The sequence below is a fragment of the Sapajus apella genome, unplaced genomic scaffold (genome assembly GCF_009761245.1).
Source record: "Sapajus apella isolate SASKATOON/1434 unplaced genomic scaffold, GSC_monkey_1.0 scaffold12, whole genome shotgun sequence".
NCBI classification, from domain to species: domain Eukaryota; kingdom Metazoa; phylum Chordata; class Mammalia; order Primates; family Cebidae; genus Sapajus; species Sapajus apella.
Genome location: NW_022436952.1, coordinates 24,674,695 through 24,698,388, shown reverse-complemented (window position 1 = coordinate 24,698,388; position 23,694 = coordinate 24,674,695). Strand labels below are relative to the sequence as shown.

The window sequence follows — 23,694 nt, the reverse complement described above, 5'->3', positions numbered from 1 at the left end:
TCACATGTAGCCCAGCCAGAAGGAATCACTGAGGATTCTTTGTGGTCTAGCCTAGCTCAGCCCCAGGTTCCACTGGCTCAGCCAGAGGTCAAAGACGTGTGCTGCTGGTCCTGTCCTCTGCAAGGCTCCCATCAAGATTATTTCAGTTTACTCTAGTGGCCAGTGCTTCACTGATCAGACTCCAGGGGAATCTCTCCAACTATCAGCTCATTGTCTTTTGGGAAAATTATTCTGTTCCTATTCCCTACGTGAATTTAATAGTCAAAGGAAACCTTTACCTTCTCTCCTGCAGGCTGAATAACCCAATTTCTTTTAGTCTTTCATCAAAAGTCCTCAAAAGAGTTAAAATGCCAGTGAGTCTGTGGAAGAGTATATGATTTACAGAGGACTATTACTTTATACTAATCACGGGAAGAACCAGGGCCCAGGCAGGGAGGGTGGTTGTGTTCTCTAAAGGTTCTTAGCAAGAATGGAGTACACATTTGAGCTGTAGGCAAAACAGAATCAATGAGTGCTACAGCTGAGCACACACATGGTTTTAATAAATATGCACATTAATTTTTTTGCAAGGGTTGGATGGGAAAAATGATCAGAACCTTTTTTTCTACTGCAGTCTAAAGCCCAGCTGGGAGTGTTCAGCAAAGTCTAGTTCAGTGGTTTCTAGATTTTAAAAAAGATATTTCAAAGAGAAGGCCAGGACTTAAACTACTAACAACAGTGACTCTGCTAGAGTGGGGCAGGAATCCTTGAACCATGTCTGGCTCAGAGGGGCTTTTTCCTCCCTCTAGGAAAAAGATGAAGACAAAAACCAACCAACCAACCTCTGCGGCTGCTGTAGTTGTACATATTCATGGCAAAGACCATGGACAAATATTACAAGGCTCACCGCCTCCGTATTCCACCACTGAGAACCTCCTCACACTCAACATCTGACCTCAGTCTCACTGCTCTACCGAGCCGGCCTGCCCTGTAGACACCAAGATGTCATTCTTTCCATGACCAAGTGCCCAGGTTTCCAGCTGCTGGGTGGACACAGCTGATGACATCCTTGTCCTCCGGGGAACTGCACTGGTTTTCACCACAACACATTTCCCTCCTGCTTGCTCTGGGTCATTTTCTGCCTCTCTGGTCACACTTGTGTTCATAAACAATCCTTCTGTCTTTCTTGTTTTATTTCAGACCCCAGCAACTCCCCAGGGTGATGGGCTATTCTTTCCATCATTCACACCCTGGAAGAGCCAGCAGGTGTGCCTGCAGCCAGCCAAGGCAGCGAGGGTTCCCTTCTGGCTGGGACTCCCGGGGTGGCCCTGAGGCTCCAGGCAGTGTGACTCTTGGAGGGAGCAGATGGCATCTGCTAAGACAGCAAGCTGGCACACCCCCACAATGCTCTCCACAGTGATGACACCTGAGTCTGTGGGAGGCGCAGGCCAGCGCCTCCAGGCTTGCGTGCTGGCTCACTGCTACACTCTCCTGTGACTCCTGGGCTGCCACGCTGCAGCTTTCTACCCAGGAGCCTTCTCTAGCCATGTTCACCTATGCTTATCACCTTTCATGCTGGCCTGGGCTGCTGGCACGTGACACTGCATCTGCCTCTACCTCTACCTCTGTCCCAGTGCCTGCGCCAGCCTTCTTTTCACCCATGAAGGCACCCTTCCCTTTTCAGCTGGTTACCTACACTGTTCACACCACCTGGCACTGCCAGCACATGGCTGGCCTCCTGGGTATCTCCTCCTATTCCTGTGTTTACCGCTCTCTCCCTCTGGTCCTATCTATCGCTATCTATAAATCTCTTTTCACCGTGCCCCACTCTGTGTAGTTGTCCCTGTCTCTCCCTAGACATCCATCACTGGCCACGGCTTTTCTGATCACACCCATCTCACTCAGTGTCCCTCAGTCTGCTGGTCCACCCACCCATACCTGCACAGGTGTTTCTACCCACAGGCTGGACTGTTTCTAACCATTACTATTTAATCACCATTCCACCTGTCATCATGAGGAAAAACACAATGCCTCCCAAAGACAGCAAGCACACCCAGGCACCTCTGCGTGGGCTCGGGGAGGTGGGTGGGGGCCCGGGCCCTGCTCCCTCTCCTGCACTCACCGTAGCTCCTGCTGGGCTGCCGTGGTGTCCAGTGTATCCTCCAGCTCTGTTTTCAGAGCTTCCAGCTCCTCACTCAAGTCCCTTTTCTGCTTTTCTGCCTTGTTCCGTGAAGCCTTCTCGGATTCGAAGTCTTCCTGAAGTTCAGCGATTTGGGCTTGTAGCTCTCGCACAACTTTGAGCGCATTGTTCTTATGGAGTGTCTCATCGTCACCTCTGTTAAAACACCCAGCACGAGAGGCACTCAGAGATGGGCACGTGGATGGCCTGTTTCTCAGGCGAGCCAGCCCCTGAGCACTTCACCATGAGGAGACCCCAGTCTCACATCCCTCTCTTCCTGGGGCCTGAGACTGGTGCAGATGCTCAGCACCTCAGCTGGAAGACTTTCTGAAGGCCCCAAAGCTACTGGTGGCAGAGCCAGAACTAGATTCCAGCCCAGCCCCCTTTCCAAACAACCATCCTTCTCCATTAAAAGGTAGGACACTCTTACTTTACGCCTTAGAATACTAAAATATTTTCTCTGAAGTCAAATGCTGTTATAGTTAGAAATCTGCTTATAACTATGAAGGGGAGACCTCATCCATCACACCAGAACCCAGCCAAACCAGAGATGCTCAAAGAACACAGTGGAAGAAAGAGGCTCTCATCCTTACCCCTCATGTGCCTCTCTTCCATAGGGCATCTTTTTGCTTATGTCTGTGGTTTAAAATGTTGGTAGAATTTCCTGATTGGAAATAGTTGGGATGTTTGAAGTGAGGGAGATTTTTCTTGAAAGATTTTGATTGTAACACATTACAAACTCCAAGTAGTACAACCATGTAGCCAAATAGTTATTCTTTATAAAGAAATGAAACATTAGATATAAATATATCTGATTTACATTCTAAACTGAATGGTTTGGAACCGATTATTGAATCATGCTATCAGTGGAGAAATGCAATTTCTGAAAAGCGATTTCCCTTCAAGTTCTAAAACATACTATAGGTCAGGCATGTGGCTCACACCTGTAATCTCAGCACTTTGGGAGGCTGAGGTGAGTGGGTCACTTGTGGTCAGGAGTTTGAGACCAGCTTGACCAACATGGTGAAACCCCATCTCTACTAAAAATATAAAAATTAGCCGGGTATAATGGTGCATACCTGTAATCTCAGCTAGTCGGGAGGCTGAGGCATGAGAGTTGCTTGAACCCGGGAGGTGGAGGCTGCAGTGAGCCGAGATTGCCCCACTGCACTCCAGCCTGGATGACAGAGCAAGACTCTGTCTTCAAAAATAAATAAATAAATAAAACATACCACAGTTAATCTGTAATGCAGAGACCAAAACATTTGTTATAGTGAAATAATTTGTTCTGGTGTGAATTTCCAAGGGTTTCATAATACAGTCATTTTTTTAAAGTATAAATACTGGCTGGTTTATGAGACTTTCTTGCTGCCCTGACACAAATTCTATACTCCTGGGCTTTTCACTTTCACAGGTCACACCCAACAGCAAGTAAACCCCATCTCACTCTCCCAGGGTTTTTGGATGCTCCCAAATATAATGAAGTCTGCTGAAACTCAGCCCCACGGGGTCCTGCGCAACACAGCTGTGGCCGCAGACCTGGCCAGCGCGCCCTGCAGCTCCTCCTCCTTCTTGGCCAGCTGTAGTTTGAGCTCATCAATCTGCGCCTGCAACTCGGCGATCTGGTCCTGCAGGTCAGTCGTCTCCCCGTCGAGTTTTCTTTTGGCCTTTTCCAATTCCTGACGAGTCTTTTCTTCCTTCTTTAAACGTTCTTTAAGGCAAGATATAAGAAGCTCTTCAACACACTGAGCGACTCAACACATGAATAAACTGAAATTTAAACTGATCAAAGTTGAAAATAAGCCATTTTATTCAAAAGCATGTCACTGCCCTGATGACATGGTCATGCCCTGATGTCAATGGCTCAGTTATTTCAAACCCACCAAGATCTGAAGCGGAGATAAATCTGTGTAGGGAAGGAATTTTAGGGAAGGAATTGAGTGTCCTAAGAATGTACTTTCATGGGAGGTGAGACCACACTGTGAGAGCTGAAGGGATCTGGAATCTTCTCATGTCAAACCCATCACTGGGCCCAGGTTTGCAAAGTGTCTCAGCATGTGCTGGGGCAAGAGTCACAGCTGCCTGTCACCCCGTTTTTCATCGGAACCCCTGGTCTGAACCAAGAAAACTGCCATCCTCAAGTACTGGGAGAGAGAAGACAGAAGAGTGGACAGAGAGGGCAGACATCTTTTCCACCCTCCCCTCTAAAATTCTGCAGTGATCCCTCAATTAGCCCTGGTGATCTATTTCACTGAATGATTTATTTCCTCACAATGACCTGCATGCTTTTGTCTTCTCCAGCAGGAACCAATTTGCTGAGAGGATGAGGCAGAGTGTCACAGGCTGATCAAACAGGTAAGAAAAACAGCACATATGCTTATGGGTACTTCCTCAGCAGAAAAACCATATACTAGTACAAATGGTTTACGAAAGTAATTTCATACTGGCATTTCCTCTTTAACTTACACTAAAACAAACAAACAAAACCCCCCAAATTTTTTTTTTTGAGATGGAGTCTTATTCTGTCACCTGGCTGGAGTACAGCAGCGTGATCTCGGCTCACTGCAACCTCTGCCTCCCGGGTTTAAGCGATTCTCCTGTCTCAGCCTCCCAAATAGCTAGGACTACAGGTGCACACCACTACACCCAGCTAATTTTTGTATTTTTAGTAGAAACAGGGTTTCACCATGTTGGCCAGGATAGTCTCGATCTCTTGACCTCATGATCCTCCTACCTCATCCTCCCAAAGTGCTGGGATTACAGGCATGAGCCACTGCACCCGGCCAAAATCCCAAATATTTTTAAGAAGCCAACCCTGTCTTCTTCCTATCATAAAAGCACACATTAAGAAAGAGTGGGCACCTGCCTGCAGGTGCCTGCACAGAGCTCCCTCCCTCTGGTGACGATACCAGTCTAGCTGCTCTTTCCAACTTCCATCCTCTTTTCTTATTTCTTTTGCAGAAACTGTAATGTCCTGACATTACACTGTGGCCCACAGCAGTGTCTTCTCTGTACCTGCTAGCATTTATGTCACTGGCCAGTCCCTTTGTCAGGTGAAATCTGGGCACTTTAATGCAGCTTAGATTAAACACAAAGTCCAGTGGTCTGTAGGACCCAAATGATTTAATCCCAACTATGCCCACCACAGGGCAGTATCTTTTACCGTAGCACCAAAGTTAAAAAAGGCCAGGTGTGGTGGCTCATGCCTGTAATTCCAACACTTTGAGAGGCCAAGGTGGGCGGATCACCTCAGGTTAACAGTTTGAGAACAGCCTGACCAATATGGTGAAACCCCATCTCTACTAAAAATACAAAATTAGTCAGGTGTGGTGGTGCATGCCTGTAACCCCAGCTACTTGGGAGGCTGAGGCAAGAGAATCATTTGAACCTGGGAGGTGGAGGTTGCAGTGAGCCGGGATTATGCCATTGCACTCCAGCCTGGGCAACAAAAGAGGGAAACTCCATCTCAAAAAAAAAAAAAAAAAAAAAAAAGTCAATACAAAATAAAATATAAGAGCCCTTTTTATTATTTTTTAAAGACAGGATCTCGCTGTGTTACCCAGGTTAGAGTGCAGTGGCACCATCACGGTTCACTATAGTGAGCCCCCTGGCACAAGCAGTCCTGCTGCCTCAGCTTCCAAGTAGCCCCAGCTATTTGAGGCATTATCATAAGATGATAATGGAGCTGAAAAATTCATCATAGCTATCATAACACTGTAGTGAGTGCCCCAGCTACTTGGAAGCTGGTGCACCACTATGTCAGGCTAATTTTTTTTCTTTTTTTTGAGACGGAGTTTCGCTCTTGTTACCCAGGCTGGAGTGCAGTGGCGTGATCCTGGCTCACTACAACCTCTGCTTCTCAGGCTCAAGCAATTCTCCTGCCTCAGCCTCCCAAGCAGCTGGGACCACAGGCGTGCACCACCATGCCCAGCCAATTTTTGTATTTTTAGTAGAGACAGGGTTTCACCATGTTGATCAGGATGGTCTCGATCTCTTGACCTCGTGATCCACCCGCCTCGGCCTCCCAAAGTGCTGGGATTATAGGCGTGAGCCACCGTGCCCGGCCAATTTTTAAATTTTCTGTAGAGATGGGGATCTCACTATGTTGCCCAGGCTGGTCTTAAACTCCTGGCCTCATGCAAACCTCCTGCCTCAGTCTCCCAAAGTGTTGGGATTACAGGCCTGAGACACTGCACCCGGCCAAGAGACCTATTTTAATAAGTCAACCCAAACTGATGATCCTTATTATTAGTAATCATCATGTATGTTTTTATTTTTGCATGTTCTGATTACAGTAAAAGCTAAACATAACACTCACATGTCCTGGTCCTAAATTTCTCTAGCCCCAAACACCAACCTTCTAAATCTGAGATCATCACTTCTTGCTTATTCCTGATTTTGGCCAAGTTTTTTGCCTTTTCTTCCTCTTCAGCCAGCTGAGAGGAACACTCAGCAATGCGATCTTCCATGAGTTTCTTTTCCTGGAGAGGAAAGATTGACGGCTTCAGAAAAGCCATTCGAAATAACCACCTGGGTTCTGTATTCCTCATAAAGGTCAACTGTCTTTGACTTGAGAGAAAATAAGTAATAACAGCCCTGCCTCCCCCAGAAGACCACACAGTCATGCACTGCATAACGATGTTCTGGACAATGAGAACCACATACATGACAGTGGTCTTGTAAGATGATAATGGAGCTGAAAAATTCATCAGAGCTGTTGTAACACTGTAGTGAAATGACTCTATTGTTAAATTAAATGTACTGCAGCCTCAGTGTACCATGTTTATAAAGTCTGCAGTCATGTACAGCAGTGCCCTAGGCCTTACTCACCGTTCACTCACTGACTTAGCCAGAGCAACGTCCAGTCCTGCAAGCTCCATTCATGGTGAGTGCCCTACAGAGGTGTGCCTTTGTTTTTTTTTTGAGACAGAGTTTTGCTCTTGTTGCTCAGGCTGGAGTGCAATGGTGTGATCTTGGCTCACCACACCTCTATCTCTCGGGTTCAACTGATTCTCCTGCCTCAGCCTCCCGAATAGCTGGGATTACAGGCATGCACCACCATGTCCAGCTAACTTTGCATTTTTAGTAGAGATGGGGTTTCTCCATGTTGGTCAGGCTGGTCTTGAACTCCTGACCTTAGGTGATCCACCCGCCTTGGCCTCCCAAAGTGCCGGAATTACAGGCATGAGTCATTGCGCCCGGCTGAACTGTGCCATTTTTAATCTTTCCTATAATTTTAACTGTACCTTTTCTATCATATTTTTATTGTACTTTTGTTTAGATATGTTTAGATACACAAGTACTTATTAGCACTGTGTTCTAACTGCCTACAGGATTCAGGACAGTAACATGCAGTACAGGTTTGCGGCCTAGAAGCAATCGGCCACACTGTACAGCCTGGATGTATAAGCAGGCTCTATCATCTAGGTTTGTGTCAGTACACTCTGTTTGTACAAGAGTAAAATAACTTCACGATGCATTTCCCAGATCGTGTCCTCATCGTTAAACAATGCATGACTGTACTCCAAAAGGGCGGGAAGGCTTACAGGTGTGTCTCAGTGCCCACCCAGGAGCTTGGCCCAGGTGCCTTGCATTCGGAGTCCCACAGCCGATGGTGGATGAATTAATGCTTGCACAGATGGAAATAAGTCATCACTGAGTGACCGCTGTGCACAAAATGCACTCGTTACAAGTCTAAAAGATTATCAGGATATCTGGTAGGTTTAAAAAATTCAGTGGTGCCTGCATCTTTAGAAATCTATACAAGTAGAGACTGACAGAAAAATTCAGTAAATGAACCCAAAATCTTGAGAATTTTCTGTTTGAGGTCACTTTCAGTGAGTGTATCAGCATAATATTATGTAAATATTTTCTGTAACTAAAACTGGCTTTTTGTGGGGACAATCTCTTACTTTGATAAACTTGGAATTCTGGTCCTCGAGAAGCAGAATCTCCTCTTCCATCTTCTTGATCTTGGCCTCGGCTGTCACCTTCTCCAGCTGCAGCTTTTGCCGAGCCCCTTCTTCCTCGTCCAGCTGCTCTTCCAGGTCCTTGTGAAGAACACACAGTCAGTCTCGCCACTTTTTCCTCGAGATGTGACCACACACTCATAGAGCACAGGAATGCGTTACAATGAGACACTAATTTTTGGTTTCTCAAAATGCCAAGGATATTTTAAAAGATATGAAATGCAGTTATGTGAAATAGACATTTGTATCTGTATCTGCTACAGGTTAAAGTACAAACTGGCTCAATCCTTCTAGAAGTCAATATGGCAAAATGTAGCTTTGAAAATGGGCCTTTCCTTTAAACCAGCAATTTTAGGAAATTGTCACAGATGCAATTTATATAAAAATGGTACAAAAAGGTCTGGGTAATTAAATGTTGGCACATTTGTGAAATGGAATAACATATAGCAATTAAAATTCATATTTTGGAATAATGCCAACTCAGGCAAACATGAATAATGTAGTAGCACTCATCAAATGTGTATTTAATTTAGCTGAATTCAACTATGTACATGTTTGGCCAAAGAGGAGAGAAAGAAAACATGAAAACAACAATTTAAATAGTACAGGTGGTGAGAAATGAGCTGTCTCAGTTCAAGTGTACCTTTCACAGCAGGGCACTTCACCAAACTGGACGGGGGTATAGTTTATACTTATTTTTACTAGAACGTGCAGATCATTATAAACTACATTACTATTTATGATAAACATGCTATTACACAGGATCATAGATTACTCCATTTTATATGATGTGATTATTACACACTGCATGCCTGTATCAAAACATCTCATGTACCCCATATATATATATATATACACATACACTTAATATATACTCACAAAAATTAAAAATTTTAAAAAAAGTGTTACAGCTCTTTTAGAATTTGTCTAGCAGGCTTTCTGGTTTTTATTTGCTGGAAAGCTCCCACCCCCTCCAAAAAAATTAAAAAAAATAAAAAGGCCGGGCGCAGTGGCTCACGCCTGTAATCCCAGCACTTTGGGAGGCCGAGGCGGGTGGATCACGAGGTCAAGAGATCGAGACCATCCTGGTCAACGTGGTGAAACCCTGTCTCTACTAAAAATACAAAAAATTAGCTGGGCATGGTGGCGCGTGCCTGTAATCCCAGCTACTCGGGAGGCTGAGGCAGGAGAATTGCCTGAACCCAGGAGGCGGAGGTTGCGGTGAGCCGAGATCGCGCCATTGCACTCCAGCCTGGGTAACAAGAGTGAAACTCCGTCTCGAAATAAATAAATAAATAAATAAATAAAATAAAAAAATAAACAAAAACAAAAAACCCAGGCTGGGTGCAGTGGCTCATGCCTGTAATGCGTACACTTTGAGAGGCCAAGTTGGGTGGATCACCTGAAGTCATGAGTTCAAGACCAGGTGGCCAACACGGTGAAACCTCATCTCTATAAAAAATAAAAAAATTAGCTGGATGTAGTAACAGGTGCCTGTAATCCCAGGTACTCAGAAGGCTGAGGTGGAAGAATCACTTGCACCAAGGAGGCAGAGGTTGCAGTGAGCCGAGATGGTGCCATTGCAGTCCAGCCTGGGCAAAAGGGCGAGACTCCATCTCAGAAACAAAACAAAACACCCAAAACAAAAACAAAAAAACCCCAAAAAGCCAGAACTAGGGTTGTACAAATCAATACATGGCCAACATTTCCTTTGAAGGAAATGTTCAAAGTAACTTTGGCTAAATAATTGACTCATTGTTAATTTTAGAATGAAACCCTTGCAAAAAATGAGTGTTTTATTGTAAAAATTTGAAACACACATATAAGCACATAGATCAGCATAATGAGCCCCACACAGAAGCATCACTTTGGCCTTAACAAGCATCAACTCATGGTCAATTCCATTTAATCTATGCCTCCACCTTCTACCTTCTCCCCCAGGGTTATTTTAAATCCCAGACATCATATTTCATTTGTAAAACCTTCACGCTGTAAATCTATAATATAAAGACCATTTACAAAGTACATTTGTCTCAATCAGAATCCAAAAAAATTGTCCCTTGTGATTACAGCTTGTATTTCTATACGAAAGTTAAGTACCAGGAAAGGGGTAATTTTTAAAAATTCTGATTCTGACTCTTGGCCATCTCCTATTACACAGCATTTCTTATTAGCCAAACTATGCAGTAGAGGTCTATCTAATGAATGGAGTTAGCAACAGAAGCACTGACAACATGAAGAACAAGTTAGGTCTTCTTTAGAATGCTACAGACCCTGGGAGGTTTGTGACTTTGAATCTCTTTGCAAACTGTGAGAGGCCACTCAGAACATAAAAAAGATTCCTATTCAAAATGACAAACCTATGTTCAAAAAAAAATCTATGATAGGTGTGCTTCAAATGGTAGTCACCTTTCTAGAGGTGGATTCCCATAACCCAGAATCCTCTTGCTTTTCTGTGGACAAAAGAATCCATACACATAGCTTCTATCTATTCAACAGATCCACTTGAAAATCCAAAATACGCTTCTAAGTAAAAATTATTATAGATACCTGAATGTGTGCTTGCATTTTTTTCTTTTCATTTTGGAGGATTTGATTTCTTTCTTCTTCTTCTTCAACCCTAGACTCCAAGTCATGTAGAATCTCTTCTAATTCCTGCTTTTTGGCAGCAAGTCTTGCCCTCATCTCTTCTGCTTCAGCAAAGAGCTCAGTCTCTGCTTGTAGTTGTTCTGCAAGGATATTCTTCTCTTCTAAAAGCTGCAATCATAATAAAATGTCTACGATTTGCCCCTAGTACATATGTACACAGGATCTATTCACTGTGATTTCAACGGTCAATGGACAGCAAAGAAACTGGGAGATAAAAATATATAACATCACTGGGCAAACTTTCAAATATGTTTTTGTCTATAGAAAAATAAGCTAGATGAAAATGTTTTGGGTTGTTCCTGTTGTCTCAAGTTACTGTGAATAGTACATATTACATTCATTACAGTTTATCTATGAAGGTAATTTACAATGGACAGATAAATAGGGGAGTGAAAATATAATTCAAATGCAATAAAGTTCATGGTGATTACTAATGCCTGTCTGGTAGGAAGTGATATCCTTGGCCTTTATTGTTAATATTTCTGGCCTTGAACACTATAATTCTATTATTGTCGACAACAAACGTTTCCTGAGCCGCTGCTTTGTCCATGAAGAAAGCTGCTCAGAAGAGGGACACACATTCAAGGCCACTGTTGCTAGAGAAGGACAGGTGGTAACCTCTACTGAAGCATCTCGTTTTTTTCCTTTTTTTTCTATTTCCTCTCATAAACAGACACAGGAAGGTGACAGTACTGGGAGCCTCATCTAAAACAGGTGTTAAGTACATGCTTGACAGCATGAATAACAAAAGCAAAGATGCAAGAGGTAAGGTTGCTTTTAACTTACATAAATCTAAAATGCAAGGCAGAATGTATCTGTTAAATCTATTGGCAAAATGTATACAATTTGGAAATGACTGAAAAGGCCTCACATAAAATAAGACGATATGGTGGGTATAGTGTGGATCTCCTAGGGATTCAGGGCCAAGTGTGAGTTACAAGGTCACCGCACACACCTGCTGGTGCTTCCGTTCCATCTCCTCCAGCTCTCCTTCCACCTTCGTCTGCTTCTCCTTCACCTTCAACAGCTCTTCATCTTTGGCCTGAAGTTCTTCCTCCTGGCGAGTAACTTGTAGAAGAGGCTTCACCTATGACAAAATTAAACAGTTTATCATCCCAGCTCTTTCCTAAGGGTTTTTACTGATCAAACTCTGCTATTTGAAAGGGATCTGGAAAGAAGTGAGCCAAGCTCACCTTTGTGAAGACTCGCCACCACTGCCAGTGCCGTAATTTCAGGTACGCAGCACAGTTCCGCTGCAAAACCTTTAAGGCACTTAGTTGTTGCTGCTTCTTGGCAAAGGCCCTGAAGAACAATAAGAAAAACTTATGAAGTAAAGAAAAAGGTGCTTGAATGGCTGTTGTCATAATAAGTCTATTTTCTTTTTTTTTTTTTAATTGCCAGGCGGGAGTGCAGTGGCATGATCTCAGCTCACTGCAACTTCCGCCTCCCAGGTTCAAGTGATTCTCCTGCCTCAGCCTCCCGAGTAGCTAGGACTACAGGCATGAGCCACCACGCCCAGCTAATTTTTGTATTTTTAGTAGAGATGGGGTTTCACCATGTTGGCCAGGATGGTCTCGATCTCTTGACCTCATGATCCGCCCGCCTTGGCCTCCCAAAGTGCTGGGATTACAGGCGTGAGCCACGGCGCCAGGCCGCAATTTATCTTTTTCAACCCCTTATGAAACTTTCAGGATCCACAGGCAAATGTTCCTGTTACCGACTTCCTGGCTTCCAGCAGGAAGTCAGCTTTCTACCCTACCATGCTAATGAAGCTGCATTTCAGACCTTGACAAAGGACTCCTGGACTCAGAACTCAGTGGCTTTCCCTCAGCCAAAGCCAAGTGCCTTGTGCGCTGCACTCCTCTGGGGACTACCCACTACTGGACATTCCATCCCTGGATTCCAGAGCACCAGAATGGCCTGAGTCTCCTGGACCCCTTGAACAGCGCTGATGCTCCACTCTGACAGCCTGCTCACATGGCTATGCTCCCATCTAGACTCTTGAGATCCTCAGAAGCAGGGATCATGGCTTGCTTGATCCCAGCACACAACCAAGTGACTGACAGACTCCAGGCCTCCTCAGAATGTGTATGCTGAGTAAATTAACAACTGGGCACTTCCTAAGAAATAATCTGTGATTATTTCTCTGGAGTCCTTTTATAACGGCTTGCAGAAGTAGCTATAGGACTCTCCTGGGAAAGAGAAGCAATTGAAAGTGACGGAAAAAATAAGAAAATTTTGAATTATTCATTCACTCCAGCAAACAGCTGTATCAGGAGTGGGTGTGTCTTAAGAAAAGACACACAATTGCTGTTTTAGAGCAGAAATGACCTACCTGTTACATTTCCTTGCAAGAATCCCACAACTGCGTATACTGCCAATGAATTCCTCCTTGCTAGTTAGAATTTTCCCTGAGCCCACTGCTTCATAACTGTTTTTATTCTTGCTCCTTACAAAGACTTCTAACTTATTCCTACCAGCCAAAAATAATTGGCCAGGTCTTTTTTTGTTTGTTTTTTGAGACAGAGTCTCGCTCTGCTGTCCAGGCTGGGGTGCAGGTACAATCTTGGCTCACTGCAACCTCTGCCTCTTGGGCTCAAGCAATTCTTGTGCCTCAGCATCCCTCTTGTGCCTCAGCCTCCCAAGAAACTGGGACTACAGGCGTGCACCACCATGCCTTGCTAATTTTTTTGTATTTTTAGTAGAGATAGGTTTTTGCCATGTTGGCCAGGCTGGCCTCAAACTGACCTCAAGTGATCCACCTGCCTCGGCCTCCCCAAGTGCTGGAATTACAGGGGTGAGCCACCGTGCCCGGCCAGGATTGGCCAGGTCTTAATTCCAAGAGTTTCTACTACAAAAACAACAGTTTCAAAAATGACTTTTTTTTTTTTTTTTTGAGACGGAGTTTCACTCATGTTACCCAGGCTGGAGTGCAATGGCGCGATCTCGGCTCACCGCAACCTCCGCCTCCTGGGTTCAGGCAATTCTCCTGCCTCAGCCTCCTGAGTAGCTGGGATTACAGGCACGTGCCACCATGCTCAGCTGATTTTTTGTATTTTTAGTAGAGACAGGGTTTCACCATGTTGACCAGGATGGTCTCGATCTCTTGACCTCGTGATCCACCCGCCTCCGCCTCCCAAAGTGCTGGGATTACAGGCTTGAGCCACCGCGCCCGGCCCCAAAAATGACTTTTAAAACTATTAAGCAACCACCTTCCAATTCTTGCAATCGCCTTCAGGAAAGCTGTAAAACTTCACCCAATCTTCTTAGCAAAAACTACTGCCCTAGCTGCCTCCTTGGCTCTCTGGGAGATAAAACTGTCAAATGATAAGTCAAAAACATGCCGGGCACTTTGTTTAGTGGAATGAGACAGCCAGTTTCCTCCTCCATGGCCGGCTGATTTTTATTGAGCCTGTGTGTCAGGCACTGTCTTCCAGGTTTTCATGAGGCAGCTCTGTGACATCAACCTATCTCTGCGTGTTTGGAAAGCAGACTTTGAAAGTGTTCAAAATCACTTACACTCCTTGTCTCTTTTTATCCTTATCCCAATGTCCTCCAGGGTGCTTCAACCTCAAGTTCATAGACTTCTGTACAGATACCTATTTTTTTTTTTTGACTATTATAAGCACTATTCTGCCTTTTTCCACAGTACAATCTGGTTCCTTTGAATAGATTATCTTCTTTTATTGATGTATCCTAATTTTAAGTCCCAGCCTACCATATATACAATGTGACTAAAATATTTAGGGGTAGGGGCTGCAAAGACAAAGGTATGCTGGCTTATACACACGATTACATGGATTTGTTAGTTTTAAGTCCTCAAGATGAAATAATGCAAGTGAAATATCTTTAACTTTCTACCTTGAAAACTTTGCAAGTAATGTGCAGATCAATGAAAAAGCTGCACCAAAGTATATTTATATACTTCATTTCCTGCACTTTTGAAAGTTGTAGCATGTTTCTGGCATAAGTTGTTATTGTTGTTTTGTTTTGGTGGAGTTTGGCTTTGATTCCCAGGCTGGAGTGCAGTGGCTAATCTCAGCTCAAGGCAACCTCTGCCTCCTGGGTTCAAGCGATTCTCCTGCCTCAGCCTCCTAAGTAGCTGGGATTACAGGCGTATGCCATCACTCCAGGCTAATTTTTGTATTTTTGGTAGAGACGGGGTTTCACCATGTTGGTCAGGCTGGTTTCCAACTCCTGACCTCATGATCCACCCGCCTCAGCCTCCCAAAGTGTTGGGATTATAGGTGTGAGCCCCTGCACCCGGCCAGGTGTCAAATTTTTTGCTAACTCTATGAAGTTAGCCTGGCACCTGCCAGTGCCCACTCCTTAGGCGATTTTAGGCATTCTGCAGTTCAGTGGACACAGTGAGGAGGGCCTTTGCTATATCAACAGGCTCACTTTATCATGTATATAGGATCTCAATATTAGTGTATAAAAACCCGTCTTTCAGTCTTTCTTGTCAAATATTTCTTAGTATCAATCAGAAGATATCATCTATTTGTCTTCAACTTTCCACACTACTCTTTTTACTCCGTATTCTATTTTATAGGTAAAAAAACCACAAGTATTGCCTTTACCTACTTCTGTTTAAAGCCCTCTTGACCATCGTCTGGGCAAGCAGACTGCCCAGGAACCAGAGCTGTTTTCCAACCCATGTGTGGAGGACATTATTACAGAGAACTAACTTCCAGTCCAGGTGTTCAGATTCTGTTTGCTCAAAACTGTCTGGATGGCAAAGTATTTAACATCTTTCAACTTCTCTCACTCCCAAACCCTAAGTGTTCAGTAGAAAGAAATAAATACCAGTATTACCTTCTAACCCCAAATCAGTTCTAAGCCCTTTGAATTTGATCTCAAATTTAACAACGTTTCTCTCATCCTCCAACACCACCTTTTTGGGTCCAGGCACCATCATCTTCTACCCCAATCACTAAAACAACCTCCCAACTGGCCCTCCCAGTTCTACTCTTGGCCCGTCTCAATGGATTTTGCACACCGCAGTTATGTGGCCTTGACAATACAGATTTCCCCTCACTGCACTTCTAACCCCTGTCCCGCGTCTGATTCTCAAGCCTCTTCTCTTAACTTGTTTGCTCTCACTCATTCTACTCCAGCCATACTGGATAGTGTCACCTTCTCAGATGCTGCCAGACTCTTGCCAGGATGCTGCTGTAGCTCCTCTCTCCTCCCTTCACAGGGCCAGTCTTCTTACCCTTGAGGTTTCAGCCTCAGAGAAGCATTCTCTGAGGACTTGAGCTAAAGCAGGACCCCGAACCCCTTTGTTTTATGTCTTGGCCCCGTGTGTGCGTGTGCGCACGCACGTGTGTGTATGTGTGTGTGATAGGGTCTCACTTTGTCACCTAGGCTGGGGTGCAGGGGTACCATCTTGGCTTACTGCAGCCTTGACCTCCCGGGTTCAAGAGATCCTCCTGCCTCAGCCCCTGCAAGTAGCTGGGAATATCAGTGTGTGCTACCATGCCTGGCTAATTTTTGTGTTTTTAGTAGAGATGGAGTTTCACCATGTTGCCCTGGCTGGTCTCGAACTCCTGAGCTCAAAGTGATCTGCCCACCTTGGCCTCCCAAAGTGCTGGGATTGCAGGCGTGAGCCGCTATCCCCAGTCTCCTTGTGTGTTTTCTTATTGCAACACATCCCATAACTTAGAATGTTCACGTGTTTACCTATCTCTGCCACTATAAAGAAATTTCCATAAGGACAGATTTTATGTCTCACACACTCTTGCATCCCTAGCCCAAAACACAATGCTTATTTAGCACAAGCACATCCTCAGTCAACAATTAATTCGTGAATACCCACTTACTTTCTGGCAAGGTAACCTCTGCAAACAGCCTGGAAGAAGATAATGATATCGGTGATTTTTAAATCTCTTTCTTCCTCTAAGTGTGCCAGAACTCCAGCTCTGAAAAATATCTTGCTCTGTCCAATTCTATACAAGTTTGGGTCCAATTCTAAAGCCCGGATCTAAGAGAGAAAGAGTTTATTTACTTTTTTACTGTAAGAAAGATTGGATTAAGTCTACAAAGCAAAAAAAAAAAAAAAAAAAATCAAGAAAAGCTTACCATTCGTTCACAGGCCTGTTTGCCATCCATAAAACCTTTAGGAATAGCATTTGGAGTTAGGATCTCATATCTGTAAGAAAAAATTCCAAGAAGTATTTTGTAGAAATTTGTGAACAATCTGTATCTACTAACTGTGAGTTTTGCCCTAAGAGGCCATAAAATTTTGGGTAATACATGTACAATTAACAGTAAAGAAATGAACTGGTGATAATCTGATGTTTCCTGTAGATCTAGTTTCTATTTCTCATAAGTAAAAATGAGGTTAGTTCTTTCAGGTCAAAAAGTAGATTTAGGAGGTTGTGGCAGAGAAGAATCAAAAGCATGGCATTTTAGAAACCTTACATTTTTCTTCATTTCCCACAAAATGTTCATATCCTCAAGATGCAAAAGAGAATCTGGCTTTCTGTACTTGAAGTCACTGTCAATTTGTAGCATTTATCAGATAACAGAAAGGGCTGTAACAGCTGTGTTCGTAGACTTCTATTTAGAACATCAGAAAATATCAGGGTAACATCTGACATGATGTTGGTCTGGGTATATATGCGTACATGGGTTCACTGAGCCGCACATTTAAGTTACGCTTTTGTTTTTTTTTCCTTTTTCTTTTTTGTGGCGAACGGGGTCTCACTATATTGCCCAGGCAGGTCTCGAACTCCTGGGCTCAAGCTATTCTCCTGCCTCTGCCTCCCTAAGAGTTGGGATTACAGGCATGAGCCACAGAGCCCAGCCATGAGCTACACATTTAAAATCTGTGTGCCTCACTGTATATGAGCTATATCTCCGTCAGAAAAACAAAAGATACTGGCTATATTAAAGAATGAATCCTGGCTACATCAATGAACTTTGTATCTTGGCTGCCAATTATACTCCCTTTTTCTCCTAACAACAAAAAATGAAACTACTAGACTTTATCATAAAATGGGATCAGAATGATGGCTTTCCTGAAAACACACAAGGATTGGGAGAGCTTCTGAAGGTGATTCTATCTAAAACAGTGGGAGAAAGGGCACAAGGATCATTCTTTGACCTGGCAGCACCATTTGGAACAACAAATGGTGTCATACTTTGAAATCTGATTTCCAGAAAAAAGAAGAAAAAAAGCAAACTAATATTTAAGAAAATTACCAAATAGAAGTTAAAAATAACTCGTTCTCTCATTCCTGTAATCCCAGCACTTTGGGAGGCTGAGGTGGGCAGATCACCTGAGGTCATGAGTTCGAGACCAGTCTGACCAACACGGTGAAACCCTGTCTCTACTAAAAATACAAAAAATTAGCCAGGCATGTTGGCGGGTGCCTGTAATCCTAGCTACTCGGGAGGCTGAGGCAGGATAATTGCTTGAACCAGGGAGGCAGAGGTTCCAGTGAGCCAAGATTGTGCCACTGCACTCCAGCCTGGGCGACAGTGCGAGACCTCAAAAACAAACAAACAAACAAACTTGTTTTCATCATATGTTTGTATCCATTTCCACTGCATGTTGATAGAGCTTTTCCTTTTAATTTTTTCTTAATCCTTTCTAATCCACTCCTTTCCCTATGTTAGTTAAAAGACTGCAATTGCATGCATGTGTGTGCACAAATACTACATCAAAAAAAAAAACAAAAAACAAAAAACTACACATACACACACATATAGATATAGTCATTGAGAAAAGATGGAAAGAAGTACCCCATTGTGTTTTCAGGAATCTCTCCTGGATGATTTTTATTTACTTTTTTACTTCTCTTGTATTTTTAAATTTTCCTAAAAGGAACATACATTAATCATCTATTTTAAAAATAATTATGGTTGGCCTGTAATCCCAGCATTTTGGGAGGCTCAGGCGGGTGGATCATGAGGTCAGGCGATCGAGACCATCCTGGCCAACATGGTGAAACCCAATCTCTACTAAAAATACAAAAAAATTAGCTGGGCAGGGTGGGGCATGCCTGTAATTCCAGCTACTTGGGAGGCTGAGGCAGGAGAATCACTTGAACCAGGGAGTTGGAGGTTGCAGTGAGCTGAGATCACGTCACTGCACTCTAGCCTGGCGACAGAGCAAGACTCTATTTCAAAAATAAATAAATAAATAAATGGAAAAAAAAATACAAAAAATTAGCCAGGCATGATGCATGATGGCACATGCCCGTAATGCCAGCTACTCATTCCGTGGCAGGAGAATCACTTGAAGTCAGGAGGCGGAGGCTGCAGTGAGCTGAGATTATGCCACTGCACTCTAGCCTGGCAACAGAGCGAGACTCCATCTCAATAAATAAATAAATAATAAAATATAATGTTTGATACCAGGTAGAACTGTCTGAATGAGTAAACTGTAAACTTTCAGCTTTCTTTTTTCGTTTTTGAGACGGAGTCTCGCACTCTGTCGCCCAGGCTGGACTGCAGTGGTGCAATTTCAGCTCACTGCAACCTCCTCCTCCAGGGTTCAAGTGATTCTTCTGCCTCAGCCTCCCGAGCCGCTGGGATTACAGGTACGCACCACCATGCCCAGCTAATTTTTTTTGTATTTTTAGTAGAGACTATGTTTCACCATATCGGCTAGGTTGGTCTTGAACTCCGGACCTCGTGATCTGCCTGCCTTGGCCTCCCAAAGTGCTGGGATTACAGGTGTGAGCCACTGCGCCTGGCCAAGCTTTTGGCTTTCTATGTTTATCTCAAAGCAGGGCCCTGAAAACACAACATGTTTCTTTGCAGCACCCATAGCAGTTCCTAGCACACTGCCTTTTTATAAAGTAAACACTCAATCTTTCTACCAATATTCAAGGTAACAAGGGTTGTCCCTTTCCCAGTGCCTCACTATATGTTTGCTATGTAAGAAAACAAACTATGCAGGGAACAAGGAAAAAGGTTTCCTTATATCATTGTTTTAATTCATATTGAGCTTTGAAACATATGCAAAAAAAGAAAAAGTTAGGAATACCTCTGTCTGAATTCCTGGAAAACTATTCTGTTGGGGAACCCCTGGCGACAGATTCTGATCCCTTCCAGGACACCATTACAGCGAAGCTGATCCAGCACTAGGTGTGGATCCAGTTTTCCAGCCTAATCAAGCAAACAATAATTTCACAGTTTAATCTTTGGCAGTGGACCTAGATCGATTATAAATAGTAACATATGTTTTGCTCAACACATACCCTCTTCTCGTGATTTGGAATGATGCAGCGAACAAAGTTAGGGTTGGTGTTTCGGAGAGTTGCCATCAGCTTGGTGAGAGATTCTTTGTAGAGTTGCCCAACAGTACGAAACATGCCCTTCTTGGTTTTATATGCAGAGCCAAAAGCTGTCTCAGTCATACCTGTGACTTGATCCAGACCCACAATACGGTCCACTGGTGAGAAGAAAGGAGAAAACAAATATAAGCCAAACCTCACTCGTGAGCAGGGAAAGAGAAGACACAGTGAGAGTGCAGCAGCACAAGCTTTGTGGAACAAATGACAGGAGATGCCATATAGGTAAGGCAGTCAGCATATTTCACACTGCACAAGCCGGGAGCTCACAGCCACACACTTATATGGCAGGATACTGTAGTGCTTTGACAGCTCCAAACTAACACACACCAGCAGATGCCTTCCACTGCACTAGTTTCAGGAATTCACTGTCTTGGATAACATTCTGCCTGTTACATTGACAATTACTTGGTAAATGACAGTTCATTGGCTGGCATGATTGATACATACAAACTGATACTGTGAAAGGCCTCCAAATAGGAAATTGCTTACAAAAATATATAAGAATATCTGATTGTACAAATCCACTTAATAAGTAAGCTCAGGGACTAGGGACCAGAATTTTCTTATTAGTCATTAGATTTTCAGTAAGAAAAGTCATTCAAGTTTTAGGAATGAATGCAGAAAGATTAGACTACAGGGGATCAGATTATTAGCAATGTGTCAGCTTCAGCTCCCTTCTCAAAACATGAATGACACTTATTAAAGGGCTAGAACACAAAATAGGAAGGACTCTTCTGAAATGAATAAATGCCTAAGCTTCCTAGGTGTTTGATGGCTAAACTTGTCAGACATTCCCCTGTTAGAGCAACTGATATTTTTACATTATCCACAAAGACCTAATACTTCTAATGATGAGATCATAAACAGTGCAGCAGCCACAAGCAAAACATTTGGTGCATAATGTACATATCCTCTTATTGAGAAAAAGTTAAATGAATGAAACATATTTCTGAAATACTTTAAAATCAATCAGAATTATCAATTGAACTGCCCTTTTTAATGCCCTCCTCAATCCTACCGGACACCTCATTTCAGTGTGCCAGGAACTGCTATGGGTCCTACTTCTGGTGACAGAAGCACATGGGGACCTCATACTGCGTGAAGAGCTTTATGTGCAAGATCTCATTTGATTATCAATTTCTGATGAGGTTTTTTTTTTTTGAGACGGAGTCTTGCTTTGTCACCCAGGCTGGAGTGTAGTGGCGCAATCTTGGCTCACTGCAATCTTTGCCTCTCGGTTTGATTCCCTTGCTTCAGCCTCCTGAGTAGCTGGGATTACAGGCATGTGCCACCACACCTAGCTAATTTTTTTGTATTCTTAGTAGAGATGGGGTTTCACCATATTGGTCAGGCTGGTCTCGAGCTCCTGACCTCATGATCTACTCGCCTTGGCCTCCCAAAGTGCTGGGATTACAGGTGTGAGCCACTGTGCCTGGCCTCCAGTGAGGTTTTTAACAGAAGAGAACCATGACCCCAGGAGGTAAAAGTTAACTGCTCAAGTTATGCAGGTCTTCAATGGAAGCTGAGAGAAGGGCGAGTAAAAGCTGTTTAATTTCCAGGCCCGTGCATGCACACTATACCACAACTGCTTCCAAGCAAAGCTACCAGATTCAAGGCTGTGGGTCTGAGCTACCTCTTTTGCTTGTGCATTGAAGACTGTCTACCTCAAAGACCACATTCTTTCTGTGCATTCAACCTCTCCCTCTTTACTTGCCCCAGCAAAAAGCAGCACCAAACCCACTTCTGGATGCCCCATAAAATACTAATCTTCCCTTGACCCTGTATCTGCCTACTTCTCTTCTCTTCTTAGAGCCAAGCTTCTTTCTTGAGAAGTTCACACACTTGCTACACCATATCCTCTGCCACTAACTTCCCAGTGTGTAGACAACTGGCTTATGGACCATCCTCTTCCTCTCCTGCCCAACACTACTCAGGCAGTGACTGGTCAATTGCTAAACAGACAGACACCACCCAGTGCTTGTTTTTCCTGACCGTGGTACGTTTACCTGGTGATGTCACAGCAGCATCCTAAAAACTCCCCACTCTTGGCTTTTTTAGGAGCCCCACCTTCTCCTGTACCCCACTTACCTCTAGCTACTCCAGCCCCATGTTACTTGATTTCTCTTCTGCTTTTCCTGTACCTCATGGCACTCACCTGGGACCCCCAAATCAATTCATCTGCAACCCTTCTAGAATAAGGCACGATACAAGTGCTGACACTGGCCCTCTGCTTTTCTCAAGCCATATTCCCAACCCGGGTGATCTCAGCTATGACTCTAACTAGATATACCTGACTACCCAGAACCAGCTGCCAAACACCTGTATTCTACTCTCCACCCAGATGTTACAAAGGTGCCTCTGCCTTTAGTTCAATCCTAGCATGTCTGCTTTGACTCAATCTTGCATCCTCCTCCCAGCATGCTGTCTGGCATTAACATGCTTGATATATATATGTCAATGGATAAATGATGTAAACATTAACTATGTTTATAATTACAAAGAGTGAGAAATGCATTCAAAGAAAAGAACAGGATGCTATAGGAGAAATGAATGGTTAGAGATCTCTCCGGGGAAATGGCATTTAACACTCAAAGATTAAGAATGATCCTGTGGGAAGATACCCACTCCAGTCAGTACTAACAGATATGTGGAAGGCCAGGGGTAGGAAGAAGTGAAGTAAGGCCAGCACCAAGGAGGAGGCACCAGTATGAGGAGGGGCTTATGACGCTCACATCAGCTGCTGCCTGCAGAATGGCCTGGGGACGGGGGAGGGGAGAAGTGGAAGTGGGAAGACCAGACAGGTGACCCTTCCAGGAGTCCACAGTCTAGGAGATGAGGGCAGCTTGAACTAGTGAGATTATGAAGATGGATGGAGAAGGAAGATTCAAGAGATATTTTTAGTGGGAGAATTGACTTGCTCTTATGATGAACTCGATATGGAAAGTGAGGAAGAGAGGCATTTCAAGAACAACTGCTAGGATTCCGGCTTCAGCAACTGAGTGGCTGGTGGGGAAGACAAGGAGGGAAGTGGTTTTTGTGGATGGGAAGACAAGACCCAAACTCTAAGTAAGTCTGGGATGCCTGGGGACCTTACTTCCAGAAATGGAAGAGAGATGTCAAATGACAAGAGGAATATTCCAGTCTGCTGCTAGGAAGAGAGGTCTGAACTAGAAAGGTAAATCTGGGAGTTGTCAACTTCTACCTAGGCGAGACCAGAAAGAGATGAGGGCCTAGGACCAACCCCAAGGAGCTCAGCAGAGGAGGAGGAGCTAACAATAATATGGAGGCTGGGTGTGGTGGCTTATGCCTGTAATACTAGCATTTTGGGAGTCCGGGGTGGGAGGATCCACCACCTGAGGTTAGGAGTTTGAGACCAGCCTGGCCAACATGGTAAAACTGCATCTCTACTAAGTAAAGTACAACAAATACAAAAATTAGCTGGGCGTGGTGGTACATACCTGTAGTCCCAGCTACTCAGGAGGCTGAGGCAGGAGAATTGCTTGAACCCAGGAAACGGAGGTTGCAGTGAGTCGAGATCGTGCCACTGCACTCCAGCCTTGGCAACAGAGCGAGATTGGTCTTTAAAAAAAAAAAAAAAAAAAAAAAAAAA

General features: G+C 43.9%; 1 protein-coding gene, 1 long non-coding RNA gene and 1 pseudogene across 11 annotated transcripts in view; 2 read left to right on the top strand and 1 right to left on the bottom strand.

The window, feature by feature from the left end:
- The window catches only part of MYH10 (myosin heavy chain 10), a 154,099-nt gene that overhangs the window by 24,589 nt on the left and 105,816 nt on the right, over positions 1-23,694 (bottom strand). For all 10 annotated transcript variants that reach the window (XM_032280316.1, XM_032280319.1, XM_032280315.1 and 7 more), the window contains 11 exons: positions 19,989-20,182; positions 19,775-19,896; positions 16,858-16,927; positions 16,599-16,759; positions 11,970-12,078; positions 11,732-11,863; positions 10,678-10,884; positions 8,071-8,208; positions 6,516-6,639; positions 3,698-3,869; positions 2,102-2,314 (listed from right to left, as the gene is read on the bottom strand). In XM_032280316.1, coding sequence (XP_032136207.1) covers positions 2,102-2,314; positions 3,698-3,869; positions 6,516-6,639; positions 8,071-8,208; positions 10,678-10,884; positions 11,732-11,863; positions 11,970-12,078; positions 16,599-16,759; positions 16,858-16,927; positions 19,775-19,896; positions 19,989-20,182 — 1,642 coding nt within the window. The remainder of the gene's footprint in view (positions 1-2,101; positions 2,315-3,697; positions 3,870-6,515; positions 6,640-8,070; positions 8,209-10,677; positions 10,885-11,731; positions 11,864-11,969; positions 12,079-16,598; positions 16,760-16,857; positions 16,928-19,774; positions 19,897-19,988; positions 20,183-23,694) is intronic.
- On the top strand, positions 829-16,113 carry LOC116553144. The gene is made up of 4 exons (XR_004269651.1): positions 829-840; positions 7,808-7,817; positions 11,456-11,459; positions 15,955-16,113. It is a non-coding gene; the product is annotated as an uncharacterized LOC116553144 (long non-coding RNA).
- LOC116553550 lies at positions 9,028-9,093 on the top strand (annotated as a pseudogene).